Source organism: Selaginella moellendorffii, unplaced genomic scaffold, assembly GCF_000143415.4.
Source record: "Selaginella moellendorffii unplaced genomic scaffold, v1.0 SELMOscaffold_129, whole genome shotgun sequence".
Taxonomy (NCBI): Eukaryota; Viridiplantae; Streptophyta; class Lycopodiopsida; order Selaginellales; family Selaginellaceae; genus Selaginella; species Selaginella moellendorffii.
The window spans coordinates 68,675-84,589 of NW_003314390.1; the positions used below are offsets into that span (position 1 = coordinate 68,675).

At 43.6% G+C, this 15,915-nt stretch overlaps 6 protein-coding genes across 6 annotated transcripts in view; 1 reads left to right on the forward strand and 5 right to left on the reverse strand.

Annotated features, from left to right (window-relative positions):
• Positions 1-2,142, forward strand: part of LOC9650678 (pentatricopeptide repeat-containing protein At4g02750) — a 3,269-nt gene extending 1,127 nt beyond the window's left edge. Inside the window, exons 2-4 of the mRNA XM_024665850.1 lie at positions 5-1,351; positions 1,623-1,778; positions 2,017-2,142. Coding sequence (XP_024521618.1) covers positions 5-1,351; positions 1,623-1,778; positions 2,017-2,142 — 1,629 coding nt within the window. The remainder of the gene's footprint in view (positions 1-4; positions 1,352-1,622; positions 1,779-2,016) is intronic.
• A 396-nt stretch (positions 2,143-2,538) lies between these two features.
• LOC112343050 lies at positions 2,539-3,235 on the reverse strand. Its single transcript, XM_024665867.1, has 2 exons — positions 3,101-3,235; positions 2,539-3,032 (listed from the first exon to the last, which is right to left on the reverse strand). The coding sequence occupies exons 1-2, from the start codon at positions 3,222-3,224 to the stop codon at positions 2,596-2,598; spliced, it is 561 nt and encodes a 186-aa protein (XP_024521635.1). The 5' UTR covers positions 3,225-3,235; the 3' UTR covers positions 2,539-2,595.
• Positions 3,236-3,446: 211 nt separating this feature from the next.
• LOC9650679 lies at positions 3,447-4,647 on the reverse strand. The gene is made up of 3 exons (XM_002992099.2): positions 4,343-4,647; positions 3,939-4,268; positions 3,447-3,883 (listed from the first exon to the last, which is right to left on the reverse strand). Exons 1-3 carry the CDS (start codon positions 4,494-4,496, stop codon positions 3,504-3,506), a joined length of 864 nt encoding a protein of 287 aa, XP_002992145.1. The 5' UTR covers positions 4,497-4,647; the 3' UTR covers positions 3,447-3,503.
• Positions 4,648-9,490: 4,843 nt separating this feature from the next.
• Positions 9,491-10,438, reverse strand: LOC9650902 (delta(3,5)-Delta(2,4)-dienoyl-CoA isomerase, peroxisomal). Its single transcript, XM_002992100.2, has one exon. The coding sequence runs from the start codon at positions 10,424-10,426 to the stop codon at positions 9,590-9,592; it is 837 nt and encodes a 278-aa protein (XP_002992146.2). The 5' UTR covers positions 10,427-10,438; the 3' UTR covers positions 9,491-9,589.
• Positions 10,439-12,685: 2,247 nt separating this feature from the next.
• On the reverse strand, positions 12,686-14,477 carry LOC112343040. Its single transcript, XM_024665851.1, has 3 exons — positions 13,742-14,477; positions 12,851-13,689; positions 12,686-12,802 (listed from the first exon to the last, which is right to left on the reverse strand). The coding sequence occupies exons 1-3, from the start codon at positions 14,475-14,477 to the stop codon at positions 12,686-12,688; spliced, it is 1,692 nt and encodes a 563-aa protein (XP_024521619.1).
• LOC112343049 lies at positions 14,472-15,486 on the reverse strand. The gene is made up of 3 exons (XM_024665866.1): positions 15,225-15,486; positions 14,657-14,983; positions 14,472-14,607 (listed from the first exon to the last, which is right to left on the reverse strand). The coding sequence occupies exons 1-3, from the start codon at positions 15,463-15,465 to the stop codon at positions 14,516-14,518; spliced, it is 660 nt and encodes a 219-aa protein (XP_024521634.1). The 5' UTR covers positions 15,466-15,486; the 3' UTR covers positions 14,472-14,515.
• Positions 15,487-15,915: the final 429 nt, after the last annotated feature.

Below are 15,915 nucleotides of genomic sequence, written 5' to 3' on the forward strand. Positions count from 1 at the left end.
CCAGAGAGGCCAGATCGAGGAGGCACAGCGCGTCTTCGACCAAATGCCTACCACCGCCATCGACACCGTCTCGTGGAACGCGCTCCTCGCAGCCTACACTCGCGGCGGGCGGACGATCGAGGCCGCCAGGATCTTCGACGCCATGGCGATGATCCAGTGCAACACCATCACCTGGAACACCATGATCTCGGGCTTCCTGGACAACGATGAGCCGCATGCCGCGATCCAGGCTCTCCGGAGGATGGATCTCGAGGGCTTCCAGGCGGATCGCGTGAGCCTGATCGCGGGAGTGTACGCGGCGGCCGGGATTGGGAGCGCCGCCGCCGGCGAGGAGCTCCTCGCTGCCGGGATGCTCGATCTCGACCGCGACTCCAGTGCCGCAGCGGGCGCGATCCATCTATATGGCCGATGCTGCAGGCTGGATCGCGCGCGGGAAATCTTCGCATCGATCGCGCGCCGCGATGCGCTGTGCTGGGACGCGATGGTGAGGAGTTTGGCGCACGCCCGGGAGCTCGGGCTCGCGCTGGCGGCGCTGGAGAGGATGCCGTACAACGACCTCTACGCGTGGAACGCGGTGGTGGCGGCGCACGCCCAGGCGGGGCTTGTACGGCAGGCGGAGGAGCTCTTCGCCGCCATGCAATACCGAAACGCAGTGTCGTGGAACACGATGATCGCTGGCTACGCCCAAAACGGCCACCACTGCCGCGCTCTCCACCTCTTTCGATCCATGGACCTCGAGGGCGTGCCGCCCACCAAGATCTCCTTCATCTCCTCGATCGATTCATGCGGAGAGGTGGCGGTGGCCGCGGTGGGGGCGGCGGCGGGGCCGCTCCTCCACGCCGAGATCGCTGGGAAGAGCTTCGAGTGGGACGTGGGCGTGGCCACCGCGGTGATTAGCATGTACGGCAAGCTCGGCCTCCTGGACCGCTCACTGGCGGTATTCCACGGCATGCCGCGGAGGACCGTGGTTCCGTACAATGCCACCGCCGCGGCGCTGGCCGAGAATGGCCGTTCCCGCGACGCGCTGCACTTCCTCCACACGATGCTGCTCGACGCCGTTACACCCAGCGACGTGAGCTTCCTCATCGCCATCGCGGCGTGCAGCCACGCCGGGCTGTACGAGGATGGATTGGAGCGCTCGGCTGGGATGAGCCAGGATCACGGGCTTGATCCCAGCTTCGATCACTACCTATGTGTGGTGGATCTTTTGGGACGGGCGGGGCAGCTGGGCGACGCCGAGGAGCTGCTGTGCGTGATGCCGTACGAGCCCGACGTGGTAGCTTGGACCGCGCTGCTTGCCGCCAGCGTCAACCACTGTGACGTACACCGCGCGGTGCGTGCCGCCGGGCGGGTGCTCGAGCTCAAGCACGACCCGGCCGCCTATTCTTTGCTCTTGAACATTTGCTCTCCCAGACTGGAAACCAACTGTCAACATAATCTTGACTTTTCTATCGTCACATATTTGTACAGTGGAGAGAGATACAAACAATAGTCAACAATCCATCAAAGAGACTTTTCCACACAACTTGAAAAGGAGCTCTCCTCTTCGCATATGGTGCAGTTGAAGAGTTAGTGTGGCCTTGAAGGAGTCTCTTGCTCTGTTCTTGTGGTTCTCCTTGCAGGGTAGTATATATATTGTCAAAGATGAATTATCTCAGCAAAACTCTTTGACATTGTTGGGAGCTGGGAGAATGCTTGTGCAAACAGTGGAGTTTACTTTGATCACCCAACAAAAAGTGTCACTAAGTTTAACACTTGGCCCTGGTGTCAATTGTAAGGTATGTCCCAGAAGGAAATGATGTGCCCAGCGTGATGGGGTGGTGGGCACAACGAGGCCTCCGATCTCGGTGTGACTCACTGCCAATGTTAAACTGAAGCTCACTCGTTTTGGAAATATGCGTTGAAAATCCTCTCCACAATGGTATTGCCTCTTAGCACATAGCCGTGAAAGGACAATAATCACGTCAAAACTGCTAGTGAGAAGAGCTCTCAAGTCTTCCTCTGTGCACGTATTAGTTCCGGGTGTTCCGGGAGTTCCGGGTGCACGTATTATCTGCACTGCTCGCTTGTCGGGCAAGCTTGTTTGCAACGTCTATGATGTGCCTCATGAATTTTGAAACCACTGGCCAGGGTGTTGCTTAGCTTTTGGATGGGACCATGGGAGCAACCGCTTCTACATGGCTCTTGTTGAACCAAGCTGTTAGCAACCGTGTAAACCTGGCGAATTACTTGAGGCAGAACCAACGAGGCCAGTTCCCTGGAACGAGCACCAGTGACATTGACGTGACGTATTTTGGATGCGATGGCGGCTACGATGGTGATTTCAACGTTATTGGCTTCATCGAGAACTGTTGCAGCTGTTTAGACAAGATCCCAATAGCCCAGGCAGGTTAATCGTACGCACGTGGATAAGAACCTACTAGACGTGGACCAAGTATCAACTACTGTACATGCTGCTGTTCGGCCGCCTACTCGTTTGCTCTTAAACATGTGCTCTAAGAAAGCAAAAGCCTCTAAACAATCGAGAACCCAAAACAATAGCAGCGCAATAATTCTTATTTCTTTATTTTATTATTTTAAATATAACTTTGGGAGTCAGTTTGCATAGAGCAGGGCAAGACCAGACCGGAGGATATAAATCACCCCATTAAGTACAAAATAGATGCAGCTGTTAGGACGAACAATAACAATTACGTTTTGCACAATTCTGATACAGCCTTGGATGCTTACAATTATAGCTGCATCAACTCTGATATATCTGAATGGAGACCACACAGGGAAGGCATTCCCGAAATACTTGCATATGATGATGATTATTTGCGGGCAAGGGTAGCCACCCGGCACGTAAATCACAATAATCTCAAGGATGATGATGATGGGAAGAAATATTACTTTGAGAAGGGGAACTTTAACACAAACGTCATTCAGGTTGGTTATAACTTGCTGAAGTGAGCCGTTCACTTTGTTAACCGAATCTGCTGGGACACCAATGTCCTGTTCACCTGAGACCTGCTTCAGAGAACGCATTGTACCTTTAAAATCATATGAAAAAACAATTAGTAGGCTACTAATATATATAGTGAGAGATAGATATATATACCAGAAAGATCTTCACTGAGTGAGATATCTTGCTCCGGAACAGAGACGTCCATGCCAAAAACATTTGTGGATGCTAAGAAGAGGCACAGGAGCGAGGCAACAATTGCCACATTTAACTTTGCCATTTGATTAATGCACAAATATAGGGGAAATGAACAGGAAAAGTGTGTGTTGTAAGTTTTGAAATGATACATGTTTAAATACTCAGATAAATTTCACCAAACAGGATAGATTCAAATCATATCAAATTTGATTGGGAAAGATGGTTGCCAAACACTGAAACTTCAATCGAAACAACTTAAGGTTTACGAATATTCTATGATATTTTAAGTTATGAAACATTGTTATTACTTAAGTAGTTTTATTAGAAGAAATGGAAACCACACAAACAATATAAATCGCGATCAAACTATGGCGAGCAGCAACAACACCACGATCGCCGCTCCAGATCCAAGCGAGGTCATCGATCTATAACCAGCGGAGGTTTCTTGTCCGGCAACTCCACCAGTGGGCGAGAATGCTTCCTCTGGCGATGGAGATGGAGCAAAAGCCTCGTACTGTGGCTTGATCTCCAGCTCCATCTTGAGCCCCGACTGGCAATCGTTCCCATTGGCGCTCGTGTAGTAGCGCATTCCCAGAGGCGGCACCACCTTGAGCAAAGTTCTTCCATCGCTTTGCCTCGACGCGAGTCCGAGCACCGGCACAAAGTAGGACTCGTTACAAAGCTGGTAACCGGGCTCCCAAACTTCCACCACCGAGTGCTGCGAGGCATTGAACAAAAACCCTGGAAAAACCCCAAGATTGTTTCCAAGTCAAAAAAAAAAATCTAAACAACTTACTGAAAGAATCCCCAAAGTAGAAGTTTTTGTTGGCAGTCCACTGCGAGTAATCCACACCTGGAGCCCATCCTCGATCATCTCCAACCGTGTACTCTGTCGGAGTGTAAACCGGAGGAGACTCGACGCTCACCATAAACTTCTTCCCAGCGTTGCAATTGTCCTGGACCGAAGAGACGTAATAGTTTTCTCCCACCCATGGCACCACCGTCTCGTTCCATGTCGTGTTTCCTGGATGTGGGAAGATCTTAGGGAAGCGCAAATCCCAATTGCAGTCATCATAGACAGATTTTGGCACCCGGAGGATGGTATCACTCGCGGAGACTGTGAAGACTGCCAGAGAAAATCGCCCCAAGACACCGGATTTATAAGTTCCTCGCGCTCTATAGAGGTAGAGTTATACTCACTCAGTATGTCACCAGCGTGAAAGACTCTGCCTTGAGACCATTGCGTGAAATTCACTCCAGTCGTCCAATGGCCAACGTAGTAATCCGTTCCTTCAGCAGCAGTGCCAAGGATCTGGATCGCGATGCAGCAGCAAGTAATCACAAGAAACTTCATCGTGCTCGTGACGAAAAAGAGAAACGAAAGGGAATATGTTCTTGCGGCTCAGTTTGGAACACACATGTAAAGGAAGAACTCGTCTTCTAGAGCGCTGTGTGACGTGGTCCTCGAATTGAATCGTTTGGGTCTCTAGAAGATGCTGACTTGTTGTCACGGAAATTGCCACGAATAGAAGCTATGCTTATTCTGGAAATCTAGAGTAAATGGCTACGCGGTTTCATTATTTATCTAAAAGTTAGTACGAACAACAAAAATGTAGAAAGCCTTTGTTTATTTCCAAAGAAAAAAATATTTCTCTAATTTTTCATTGTGATTGAGAAGTATGTCTCCTGCTCTATAGCAGCCACCAAACTTTCCAGAGCCCCAAGGTATAAGATTTTGTTGTTTGCCCAAACCTTCAATATATCCTGATGGAGTGTGTGCTTTTATCCAGGGTGCAATAGTCCAAGTTGGCTGCTCCTAAGCTCACCCAGCTCACCAATTGCAGCCCTAGGGGCCTTTTTGCAGCCAGATTGCTTCCCACTAGCTTGCAGCACCAAGGAGATGCTGAGCACAGCCTCTCTAATGATTCTTTCTCACTCCAAGTTGGCCGTGATAAAAATGCCTTTTGGCTCTCTCCCACACACTCCTCAACTTTGGGAAACACTGTTGGTTTGAAATGCATGTTAAGATTTTCTAACCTAACTCACCAAAGAAGGTGGCAAGCTCTTTCTTTTGCCAGGATTCTCTCCTTGCCACTCCAATTGTTCATTACATTGGGTCACTATGTTTCTACAGTTGGTCACAAGCAACACAAAAATTCCTACATTAGAAAGATGGGATGAGCTCAAAATTCTCTCCACAGACTCCAAAATTTCTTCCAACACACTTAAATTGCTACTCTAAACTTCCAAACACTGTGTCTATAGAAACTTGCAAGTTACTAAGAGATTCCTGATAAAGAGCACTTTTTTTCTTCTAAAAGAAGATTGAAATTTATTTGAAAAGCATGATTTATGAAAATTAATCACTTGCATAATTGTCAACAAATTGTAGATTGACACATATGCCAATTATTACTTTATCCCTAGGCATTGTGCACTATGATGTAAAGCCATTAAATCTAATTTTTGCTGGCAATATAGATGCTTTTAAGCTCATTGGCTTTATTTCTAAGATTAAAAGGTCATGGTTGTCCAAAAGGGTGAAGCCTAGCTGGACTTTATTGCTTTAAGGTTGAAAAAAATGGTTTAAATTTTTGTCATTAAGTTATTATTTTTTGTTGATATTTGTAACCTAAATTTTAAGAAAATAGTTTTAAGACTTTATGTTTTGTTGTTAGTAGTCATTAGATTTAAAGTCAAAATTAATTTTTTTAATTGATATTTTTAATTTCTATTTATGACTAAATTTTAAGAAATTTATAATAGTTATAAATAACAAACTAATATATTTAGTTATTATGTTTGAATAAATTTTAAGTCATTATTGTGATGATATTTTAAGTTGTTATAATTAAAGACAATTTTAGTTGTTTATAGTAAAATATAAAATAAATAGCTGATAGTTTAATTTATAACCAATAAATCACAGTTGAAGCTAATATAGAGCTAACAAAATTGCATATCTTGAGCTAACATAGGCTATCAGCAAATCATACACAATAATCCATAATAAAGTGTTATGATCAAACATACTATATGTTGATGTGGCAAATACAAGATTAAGAGTGATACCATACTAGGATAACTTTGAGTGCTACTAAATAATATAATTTTTCATCACTTGTCCTTGTTTGTGATTGTCTTTAGCTTCATTTTGCTGAAGTTTTGTTACTACAACAATCTTTTTGATTTAGTTTTTGAGAGGCAAGTCAAGGTGAAACATTCCCACAATAATGCCATTAAGGAAATAAATCAATTCATATTAAAAAACATGAAAGAGAAATTTATATTGTTGTACCCACCTTACAAGTGAGTTGCAACTGAGTGACCAACACAAACCACCCTTAATCTTAACAATGTCATCTATAATAGTAGCATTAGCCAGTGCTTCATAGGAAACTCTCTCTTAGGAAAATTTAGGAAGATATAATTGGAACATAGTCACCTTTAGATCATTGTGGAAGCATCATTATGATGTTCTTGTTGTCTTCAAACCTCACAAGTTGCAACAGATCAATAAATCATGTATAGAAATTAATTTTTTCAATGGAAGCATCCTTGCAACACTAGTGGAAAATCACAATTTACAAGTTAGTTTTTCTGTTTTGAGAAATCTAAGAAATCTTCTACTTGGAGGAAAACTAGAGCCAACTTCAATGTTACAACTTAGAGCCACTGAAAGTGTTAAAAGTATCATACCTTGAATAGATAAAAGTTTAGACTCAGCCCAATAAAACAAAGAACGACTACTCTTACCATACTCTAATTCTACTATACTCTTACTTGTATCCATTTTATGTTTGGATGTAGGAGAAGATTGACAATACATAGTAGTGAGTGATGAGAGAAATCAAAGGAAAATTTTCATACTTACCATGAACTCCTTGTAGTGAAAACCATGAGAATCACTAAACTCCTTACAGTGCAGGATATTCCTTAAATATCCCAAGATCCTTGGAGTGCAAGAGAGACAATATAGGGCAATCATGGTTAGCACAAAATAAAACTACTTATATTCTAATCACCACAACCCAAAGAGAATTCATCTAGAGCACCTTCAAGCTTTTAAAATAGGAAAAATGAAAACTCTAAAGTCAAAGACAAGCATTAAGACCACTTGCCTTGCCAAATGCTAGTACCTATATCTAAGACTTAGCCATATTTCTGAATAACTGATAAAAATATTTACAAAAACTAAACAAGTAAAACTATAAGTTCATCATGAATATACCTTCTTGATAATCATGAAAATACTTTTCTTTCTTAGGTCAAGAAGGCAAAATGAATCACATCATTTCTTACCTTAAAGCACAATGTTTGGGATCCAAATTGCACTAGGGCTTTGCTTTGTAATTCAAAGAAAGCTTGGAGTAGTAGGAATGTATACCAGATTTGTTTGGAGAGCCTTCGTCCAAATAATGACAAATTAATACTAAATAGTATTAAAAATTACTTATGTTATGAAATGATCTATTGTTTGGCTTGATATTCTAGTAGTAACTTGAACATTTAAATTAATTAAAAAAGTAGATAAAATAGAAGTACTAACCCCTCCATAAATAGGTAATAAATTGTCTTCACTCCCATGTAATCATTTAGAGAAATAATCAAATGCATTATTATCCTTAATATTATCATTGTCACCACCATTACCACCACCTAAATTCATACCACCATCATAGGAATTATAAAACTGTCACCAATTTCAAAATATTGTTATGTTAAAAATAAATCTACATAATTTAATCCCTTTGATATCTTCCCCTAGAAATGTATTGAAGGATGTTTACTATAAAGATGAATATAATCTGTGATAATCCATATGAGGCAAATATGATTACCTCCACACCTCAAACACTAGCATACAACTTTGATTCCTAAATCCTAGATAAGGAAATATAGCTTCTTATTAGCTTTAATAAGAATATCCTTTATTAAGAAGTTTGTAATTGAATTTTTTTACTGCAACATCTTAACGACTTATATTTTAGTTGCTACTAAGTTGCATTTAACTAATGAAATGGTCTAGTTATAAAGAATAAACTGTAAATTGCAACAATAAATTATGATATATATTCTGTTGTAAAGAATAACTCCATTTTCTAACTAAATTTTGTATGAATATAAAAAATTTCATAAATTGCAACATAAAATTTGTAATTAAAGCCAATTTGCTACTAATATTTTAAGTAGTTAAAATTTACAGCTTAAATTAACACAATTGTTTTTGTTAAATAACATATCTTTATAATGCTATTGTGTAACAATGATCCTTTATTATCCAAGGCCCTGCTTAAACCACCTTTTCTTCTTTTTTAGGGTTTGTCAAATATAACTGCAATGTCAAATTGGTGACTACCTTGAGGGGCACAATGGCATATCTTCACAAACAAAGCCTTCATCAGCGTTGTTCATTGATTTGGACTGTCTTATGATTGTCCAGGACTTTGATTTGATCATTAAGACATCACAAAAACCTAGCACATTGATGCAAAACTCTCATAGCCATGATTGTTTCCTCTAGATCATTAGGGATTTGCAGAAATTCCAGCCGATTATGGAGCAGTACTGCCACACATGCTGGGGTGATTAAGGCAGCGAGCTGAGGAGCTCACCAAGAACATGTTACCCTTCTGACCGCCAAATGACCTGTTTGTTTAAAAGTTGCATTACTATATTTATTTAAGTTTTCAGTCTAGGCATATTCTAAAATATTCACGGTCAAACGATGATATGCTGCACCAAATCCAGCTTCAGGAAACTCCCCACTCCCCATTGCAGTTGCTGAGGGATTCTGTGTACAGTCTATATGAGAGGATTTTTAACACTTGGGCTTATGAAATCTGTGGTAAAGAACCTGGCCAATATCCAACATATTGTCCTTGTATTTAGTTCAACTTGAGCAAGAGAGATTTAGACATTCCATAATCTTTTAATAAGATCTCATGGCTGTCTTGTCTCTGTTGCAATTTAGAGTTGAGGATATTTGATTTCCTGCTTGGCATATTCTAATTTCCCCAGAGAAAATCCTATTATAACTGCTTGTGAAGTTTGAAGAGTTGCTATTTGCAAATGAGGGATTGGGCTGCTAGAACTTAACAAGGTTTAGCTGTTTTTCTATCAAAAGCTCTCACTTGAATAGTTTGATTGGTACCCTTTAGAGAGATCTGGTCTTCAATTCTTGTGCACACAAGCTATTAGACACAGTTTCTAAGAATTAAGTTAGGACATAGAACTTGGGATTCGCTTGAATAGGAAAAAAAACCAACATAAAAAAATCATAATACTGATCTCATGGTTGCAATGAGGATGCTCCAATACCAAACATATAAAATTTAAGCAGTGACATCTAGAAATCAAATGATGATGCCTACTAGCACAATTGGTGGCAATTATTAAAGTCCTTTAAGCAAACCAAAACACTTTTTAGCTAAACTAGGTTATCCACTAGAGCTTGGAAAATGCGGGCTTTCGTTTCTCCTTTCGAGCTCGAATGGCCTCAGCAACGTCCTGGAAAGACATCGATGCCGAGTTTCGCGCGGCAACGTAGTCCAGTCCCTGTGCCACGCTCATGTCACGCCCCTTGACAAGAACAGCCTTGGTGCCGCGCACAGCGAGCTCGGATTTCCCCGCAATCGCTCCTGCCAGCGATCCCACCGCGGCCTCCATTTCCTGCCGGGAATCAAACACCCGGCTCACCAGTCCCAGCTCCTTGGCCTCCTTGCCATCGAAGTTCCGCGCCGTGAGCGCCAGTTCCATCGTGTTTGCGTAGCCCACGATCGCTGGAAGGCGCTGCAAACTTCCCAGATCGGCAGTGATTCCTAGATCCACCTCCTTGACGGAGAAGAGCGAATCCCTGGTGCAGTACCTCACGTCGCAGGCCGTGATGAGGTCGATCCCGCCGCCAATGCACGCGCCGTGGATCATCGCGATGACTGGCTTGCGGCAAACCTCCGGGGCCGAGAGGGAGTCTTGCAACCACCTGATGTATGCGCCGAATCTCTCGCGGCCGCGAGCGCCATCGCCATCGCCACTACTGGAGGAAGGGGAGGAAGACGATTTTGTGCTGAGGATGTTGGTGTCGATCCCCGAGCAGAAATTGGGGCCACTCCCTGACAGCAGCACCACGCGCACCTGTGGATCATCGTCCAGAGCTCGCAGCGCGATCGGGAGCTCGCGGAAGAGGGAGTCGTCCAGGGCATTACCCTTGTGTGGCCGGTTGAGGAGGAGACGCGCGACGCCGTGCTCGTCCACGCCTTCATTGCGTACCACCGCCATAGCCATCAAGAACCCTAATTTCTCAGCTTGTACGAGTGTTAAAAGAAAGTGTTAAAAAAGTTTACAAAATTGTAAAAAAACTACACCAGAAGTAAAATTTCCGGGTAACATTCGGCCAACCTGTTATAAAAGGTTTTAAAACATGTAACATATATATAAAACTAGGATTCAATCTACGCCGTCTGAGAGACAACGGCTTAGATTTGGAGTTCTAGATTGGCTCTCTCCTATCAACGAGCTCGGCTTTCTGATACCACCAACGCAGTCACGAGGAACTTGGCAATGCTGACGGGCTTCTTAGCAGATGCGGCAGGGTTGCCTTGAGTTCAGTCATTTTCTGGTCATGAACTTGCAACTTCAGACGTCTCATACCAGCGGGCTAAGACACAACAAACGTTTTAGTCAAGAAAAATTAAGCAAACTCACTCACATTCGAGACTTTGACAGACATGTGCATGTTCCGAGGGGCCACCTCTGCTGGCTTCGTTCATGTTTCCAAATTCCTGAGTGATCTTGGGGTGGAGGGCCAAAGATGTTGCTGCCAACAAGCTCTTTGGCTTTGCAACTGTAGCACAAGCGTCCCTGCCAAACATCTACATATGCTTAGACATACCATTAAGCTCTTTTTACTTGCCACTTTGTGTATCGCCTCAGACTCCTATTAAGGGAATGTTCCATTCCATGCACTCACAATTATAAACTTCTACATTGGTTTCTTAAGCATTCCAAAATTAGAGTTAAATTAATTTTGGTTTAAACCATAATTATGGCACTAGATCCCATTAAACCTCCAAAGGAAAGTGACCCTCTTTTTTTTTTTGTGACGAGTCATTTACACTGTCTTAATAAATAAACTTTGAGTATCCTTCAGAAGTGTATTTCCAATCATGGAAAGTCTAGATGCGATCTTCATGGAAAAGGATCTATGGGGAGTGATCTAGAGTGACCTCAAGCCATGCGACAATGATGCAGATCAGAAAAAGGAGTGGAATGTGAAAAATAACAAGGGACTGAGGGTTTTAGGACAAGATCTCAAAAAAAAAATTATATGGATATCAATGGAACAATTAAAGTGAATTAGGTTGTTGTATGCCTGATCCTTGGCAAGACTAGCAAAGCAAGATTGCTGCATCTCAAGCACATACATGGTGAAATAGAAGTTTGCCAATGTACTTGTGGATATTCCCAAGCACATTAATGTAGTTTAGATGGAGGAGTTAGATAATGATGAGTTACTCATGGCATTTGACTGAAAGGTCCAATGTAGCTAGCAGGGTCATATTACTTTAAGTTCCAGCAACACTTTTACACAGCTCATAGTAAATCTCACTATGTTAGAGGGTTTCTCAAAGTCTAGGCAAGAAAGCTCAAAGAAGAAAAAGTTTGGCACTATTCATTGGGAAGGAGAAACTATCACTCCCAGTCTGAGCCAGATTGACGTATTGTGGAGGAGTTGCAAAGAAAAAAAAAGCAAATGACTTTCACCTTGGTGGTTCATTGGTCCTAATCAGTCCCCCCTCAGACGTGGAACTTGATGCTTCCCTCTTGTTTCTTGTACTTATAAGCTAGGAAGGCACGTTTTTTGATTGAGATGTAGAAAGATAAAAACTTTACACTCCAGAAACACGTTACACTCTACTGATCTACTCAGTTTGGAGAAAGAAAATTGAGGATGCAGGTTTGGAGAGGCTCCAAACCTTGGCTTCAGAGAATGGTTTATTAAGGCTCTCTGTCCTTCCTCATAAACAAGACTTGGATCAGGCATGTTTTAACACTTACAAAACTTGCTTATTTGTATGTTAATTATATGCGGTGGATGTTATTCCCCAAATAAAAAGCAAAAGACAGGTGCAGTGCAACTATTGTGTGGAGTAATTGGTGGTGGTCGTGGTTCAATGTTTCTCAAAGAGTGGTTGGTTGATACCACCTGGCAAATGAAGAATGGTATAAGAATCAGTGACCTTTACTACGTTCTCTATAAAGTTCATAATATATACTCTGAATATTCTAGGAACTTAAGAAACTTATAAGTTTAAAACCTGAAACTTTAAGTTATCAAATTTTAAAATTTAGATAGCATGTAGATCACCAAGAGCGGAAACCATGAAGCAGCAATCAATGAATTATGTGGAAGACTTGCTACAACGTTTTCACAAAGTGAGATTCATTAATGTGGTCCCTGAAAAACTCTTCAAATCCTTCCCAAAAAAGAAGATCAAGGACATAGGGCAAAACTATGAGTGGCCCGAAGACAAACAAAGTGCTTCACCCCCTTTTCAGTTTCTTCAAACCTTTCTTCACCTCTTCCACAGCATCCAGCAATTCCGTGTTGACAATCCCCCGAAGTTTCCGACCAGCCCAAACAGCCGACAGAGGTGAAACCTGAAGGACAAAATAAACATGTCAAAAATCAAATGAAATATGCCTTACCAGGGGGATTTCTTTGTGCCCCTTTCTCGCTCGCCCACTCCACCACACATCTCCGAAGGCCACCTTTCCTACCCTTGGATGTGGGTTTGGTGAAACAACCAGCCTAAGGTAGCCAGTCCAGCACCACTGTTTTAGTTTTCGACAGGCTCCTCCTGAATGCAGCATCTTGTCAATCTTCATGATGTCGAGTGAGGAAAAAGCTTGAGTCACACCCAGCCCAGATCCGGTCCTGAACTGTAGAAACACAGGCATCATCTTGTGCGACTCTTTGCTTCTGAGAAGAAACATCCCATCTGGTCCAGCTTCTTGGAATGGTCCAAGCCATGCATAAGTAGCAAACGATGCACCAGCCTCAACAGCTTCAAGCCACAGGTTCAACTGTTCTTCAGTCTGAATCTCCTGAACCAGCACCCCCGAGTGCCCTCTTGGCTTTACAACTTCATACTCCTCCTTGTAGACCACATCTGTTTCCTGCAAACCCAAAACCTCAGCTGGTAGCTTGTTGTCAAATGCCTCCCCCACGATGCATGCAAACCGCTCAAAGGTAATGCCACGGACTGATGCGTTTGCAGCTGTGCTGATGACTCGCTCCATTACTGTACCAGCAGGCATATGTTCCCAGAGTGCTTCTGCAATCATCGGCTCTTGAAGGATCACGTATTGCACGTTAACCAGACCTGAAGAACCAGGTCCGGCTTCATCACCCCTCACCCCTCTTATGTGTGGAATGATCGGTGCAAAAGGTCCAGCACTGGCATCACTCTCAAGCAGCGTTGCAAAGCCACAATCCACTAAGGTCATGATACTCCTCTTCCGCTGCACAATAACATGACCAAAACCTGGAAAAGACCAGCATGAGGAATATATCTGTAAAGAATCAGTGACACATACCTGTAAGATAATACGTGAACAGAATGTCCTCAATCATTTGTGCCGTCTCTGGATCATCCCACACCCGCTCCGCTTCATCCCTTAAAGACCGAAGAAGTCCAAGCTCCACCCCAGGCTTTTTGATCAACTCCAAGAAGAAAACTTGGAACCAATCCTCTGGTGGTTTGTCCTGCACAACGTACTTCTCAATCGCCGTGCTCAAAAGTCGCCTTCTTCCAGTGTACATGGAAGTAATCGCGGGCATGTCCAGCCTGCTGATATCTATAAACCGTTGGAGAAAGGCTGGAATGTTGGTGTCGTCAAAGCCAGGTAAACTATATATTTCTCTTACATCGAAAGGCTTCACTGTCCCTCTCAGAAGTCTTTCCCGAACCTTAAGCATATTCGTGCCGGTGCCCGCAACAAACAAGCAGCTCTTCAAGAAACGGTACGACTTCAGAGCCAGTAACATGGGGCTCAACAACGGCTGCCCTTTCGTAGGACTGAGTTCAGACTTGAATCGACCTTTCATACAACGAAGCAGCATTTGAGCCTCATCAAGGACAACCACCCCCTCCTTCCAACCAATGTCATCTGCAAGATTCCTTATAACCTCCTTCAGCTGATCCATAGGCAGTTGCTGATCCACTGGAACACAATCGATCAAGGCTTCAACCGCAGCACGGAAGACATCATCAACTGCCGGGTACTCCAACTGGAAAAAAGCCCAATCACGAGGATGAAGCCCAGGTTTCATCGCTTTCAGCAACTTCAAATATTTCAGCCGGACAAGAATCAAAATCCCAACACCAAACCGCACCACTGCATGATTCGGATCAAGATCGTGTTCACCTGCGGGGAACCGAGTCTCCATCCATCTGGCAACCCTGTCTACATCATTCGATCCTCCTCCAAATCCAACCATTGGACGCTTACCCGTGAAAAACAAGGTGAATCTACTGCAGGCAAGTTCAATCAACATTCTCGTTTTTCCTGAACCGCTGGGAGCCAAGAGCACGGTGGTGTGGCGTTCTGACAACCTCTGCGCAAACCGATTGTCGAGCTCCACAAGTCCATCTCCTACGCCTTCCCATAAAAGGCATGGCAGGTTACTAAGCGCGCACATGAGTGTCCGGGCCGAGGGAAATTTCGCCTTACAAGCCGACTCGTGAGGAGCCAACCGAGATATGAACTGCGATTTCGTGGAGATGGAAGTATCACACACCTGTGATATGCCCAATCCTGTTATGGTTGTTTTTGTTTCTGTTTCAGACAAGAAAAGGAGTGAGCAACATAGCCAACATGGTGTGACCACACTGGCCCAATCGACTAATTACAAAAGATCGCAGAATACCAACGATCCAACAGCACGAGAGCCCAACAAGCCACGAACAAAAGCCTGACGCAACAGCACACGACGCCATAGGCTGAAGCAACCCAGAGCACAGAACAGCAAAACGCCCCAAATCGAGGGGGATAGCTAAATACACAAAGAATGACTTACCATTACTTCTGAGGAGGAGGAGTTTTTTCTCCCGCAGCAGTTCTTCCTCCTTCCGCAGCTGTTCTTTCTTCTTCCGCAGCTGTTCTTTCTTCTTCCGCAGCTGTTCTTTCTCATTCCGCCAATATTCCGCCAGAGATTGATTGCCACTCTGAAGGGCAGAGAGAAAAGATTCCCCAGCCGCTTGGATCTGCGGCTCAAGAAGCCCGATTTGAGCCACCACCTTAGCCAATTCCTCGTCCATTTTGCTAGCTGAAACCCTATCTTGAAACCCTCTTGTATGGGACGGTTTAGGGTTTAGGGTTATATTAAAATATAATTAATTATAATAAGTCCTTGATTATAAACGAGCGAAGCAACATGGATCAAAGAGAAAACGAGGGGCATAGGAACAGAACACAACAGTCATAGCCAGACAAACAAACGCGAAGCAAGAGAAGCCATACCTGGCACTTTGAGGTGCGGCTCAAGCTTCTTAGCAGCAAAGACAGGCACCCTTAGCTGGATCACTTCGTCGTATGTGAGATCTTTCAACTCCCCCACAAACTCGTAGCCCTCTGATTCCAGACTTTGCACAGATAGATCAATCACGGCCGGTTTCCCGACTATTTGAAATGACCGCACCGTAGCAGTAAAACTTTCAATGGATTAGAAAACCTTTTATGATCTTTAAAGCATCAAATGCAGTAGCATG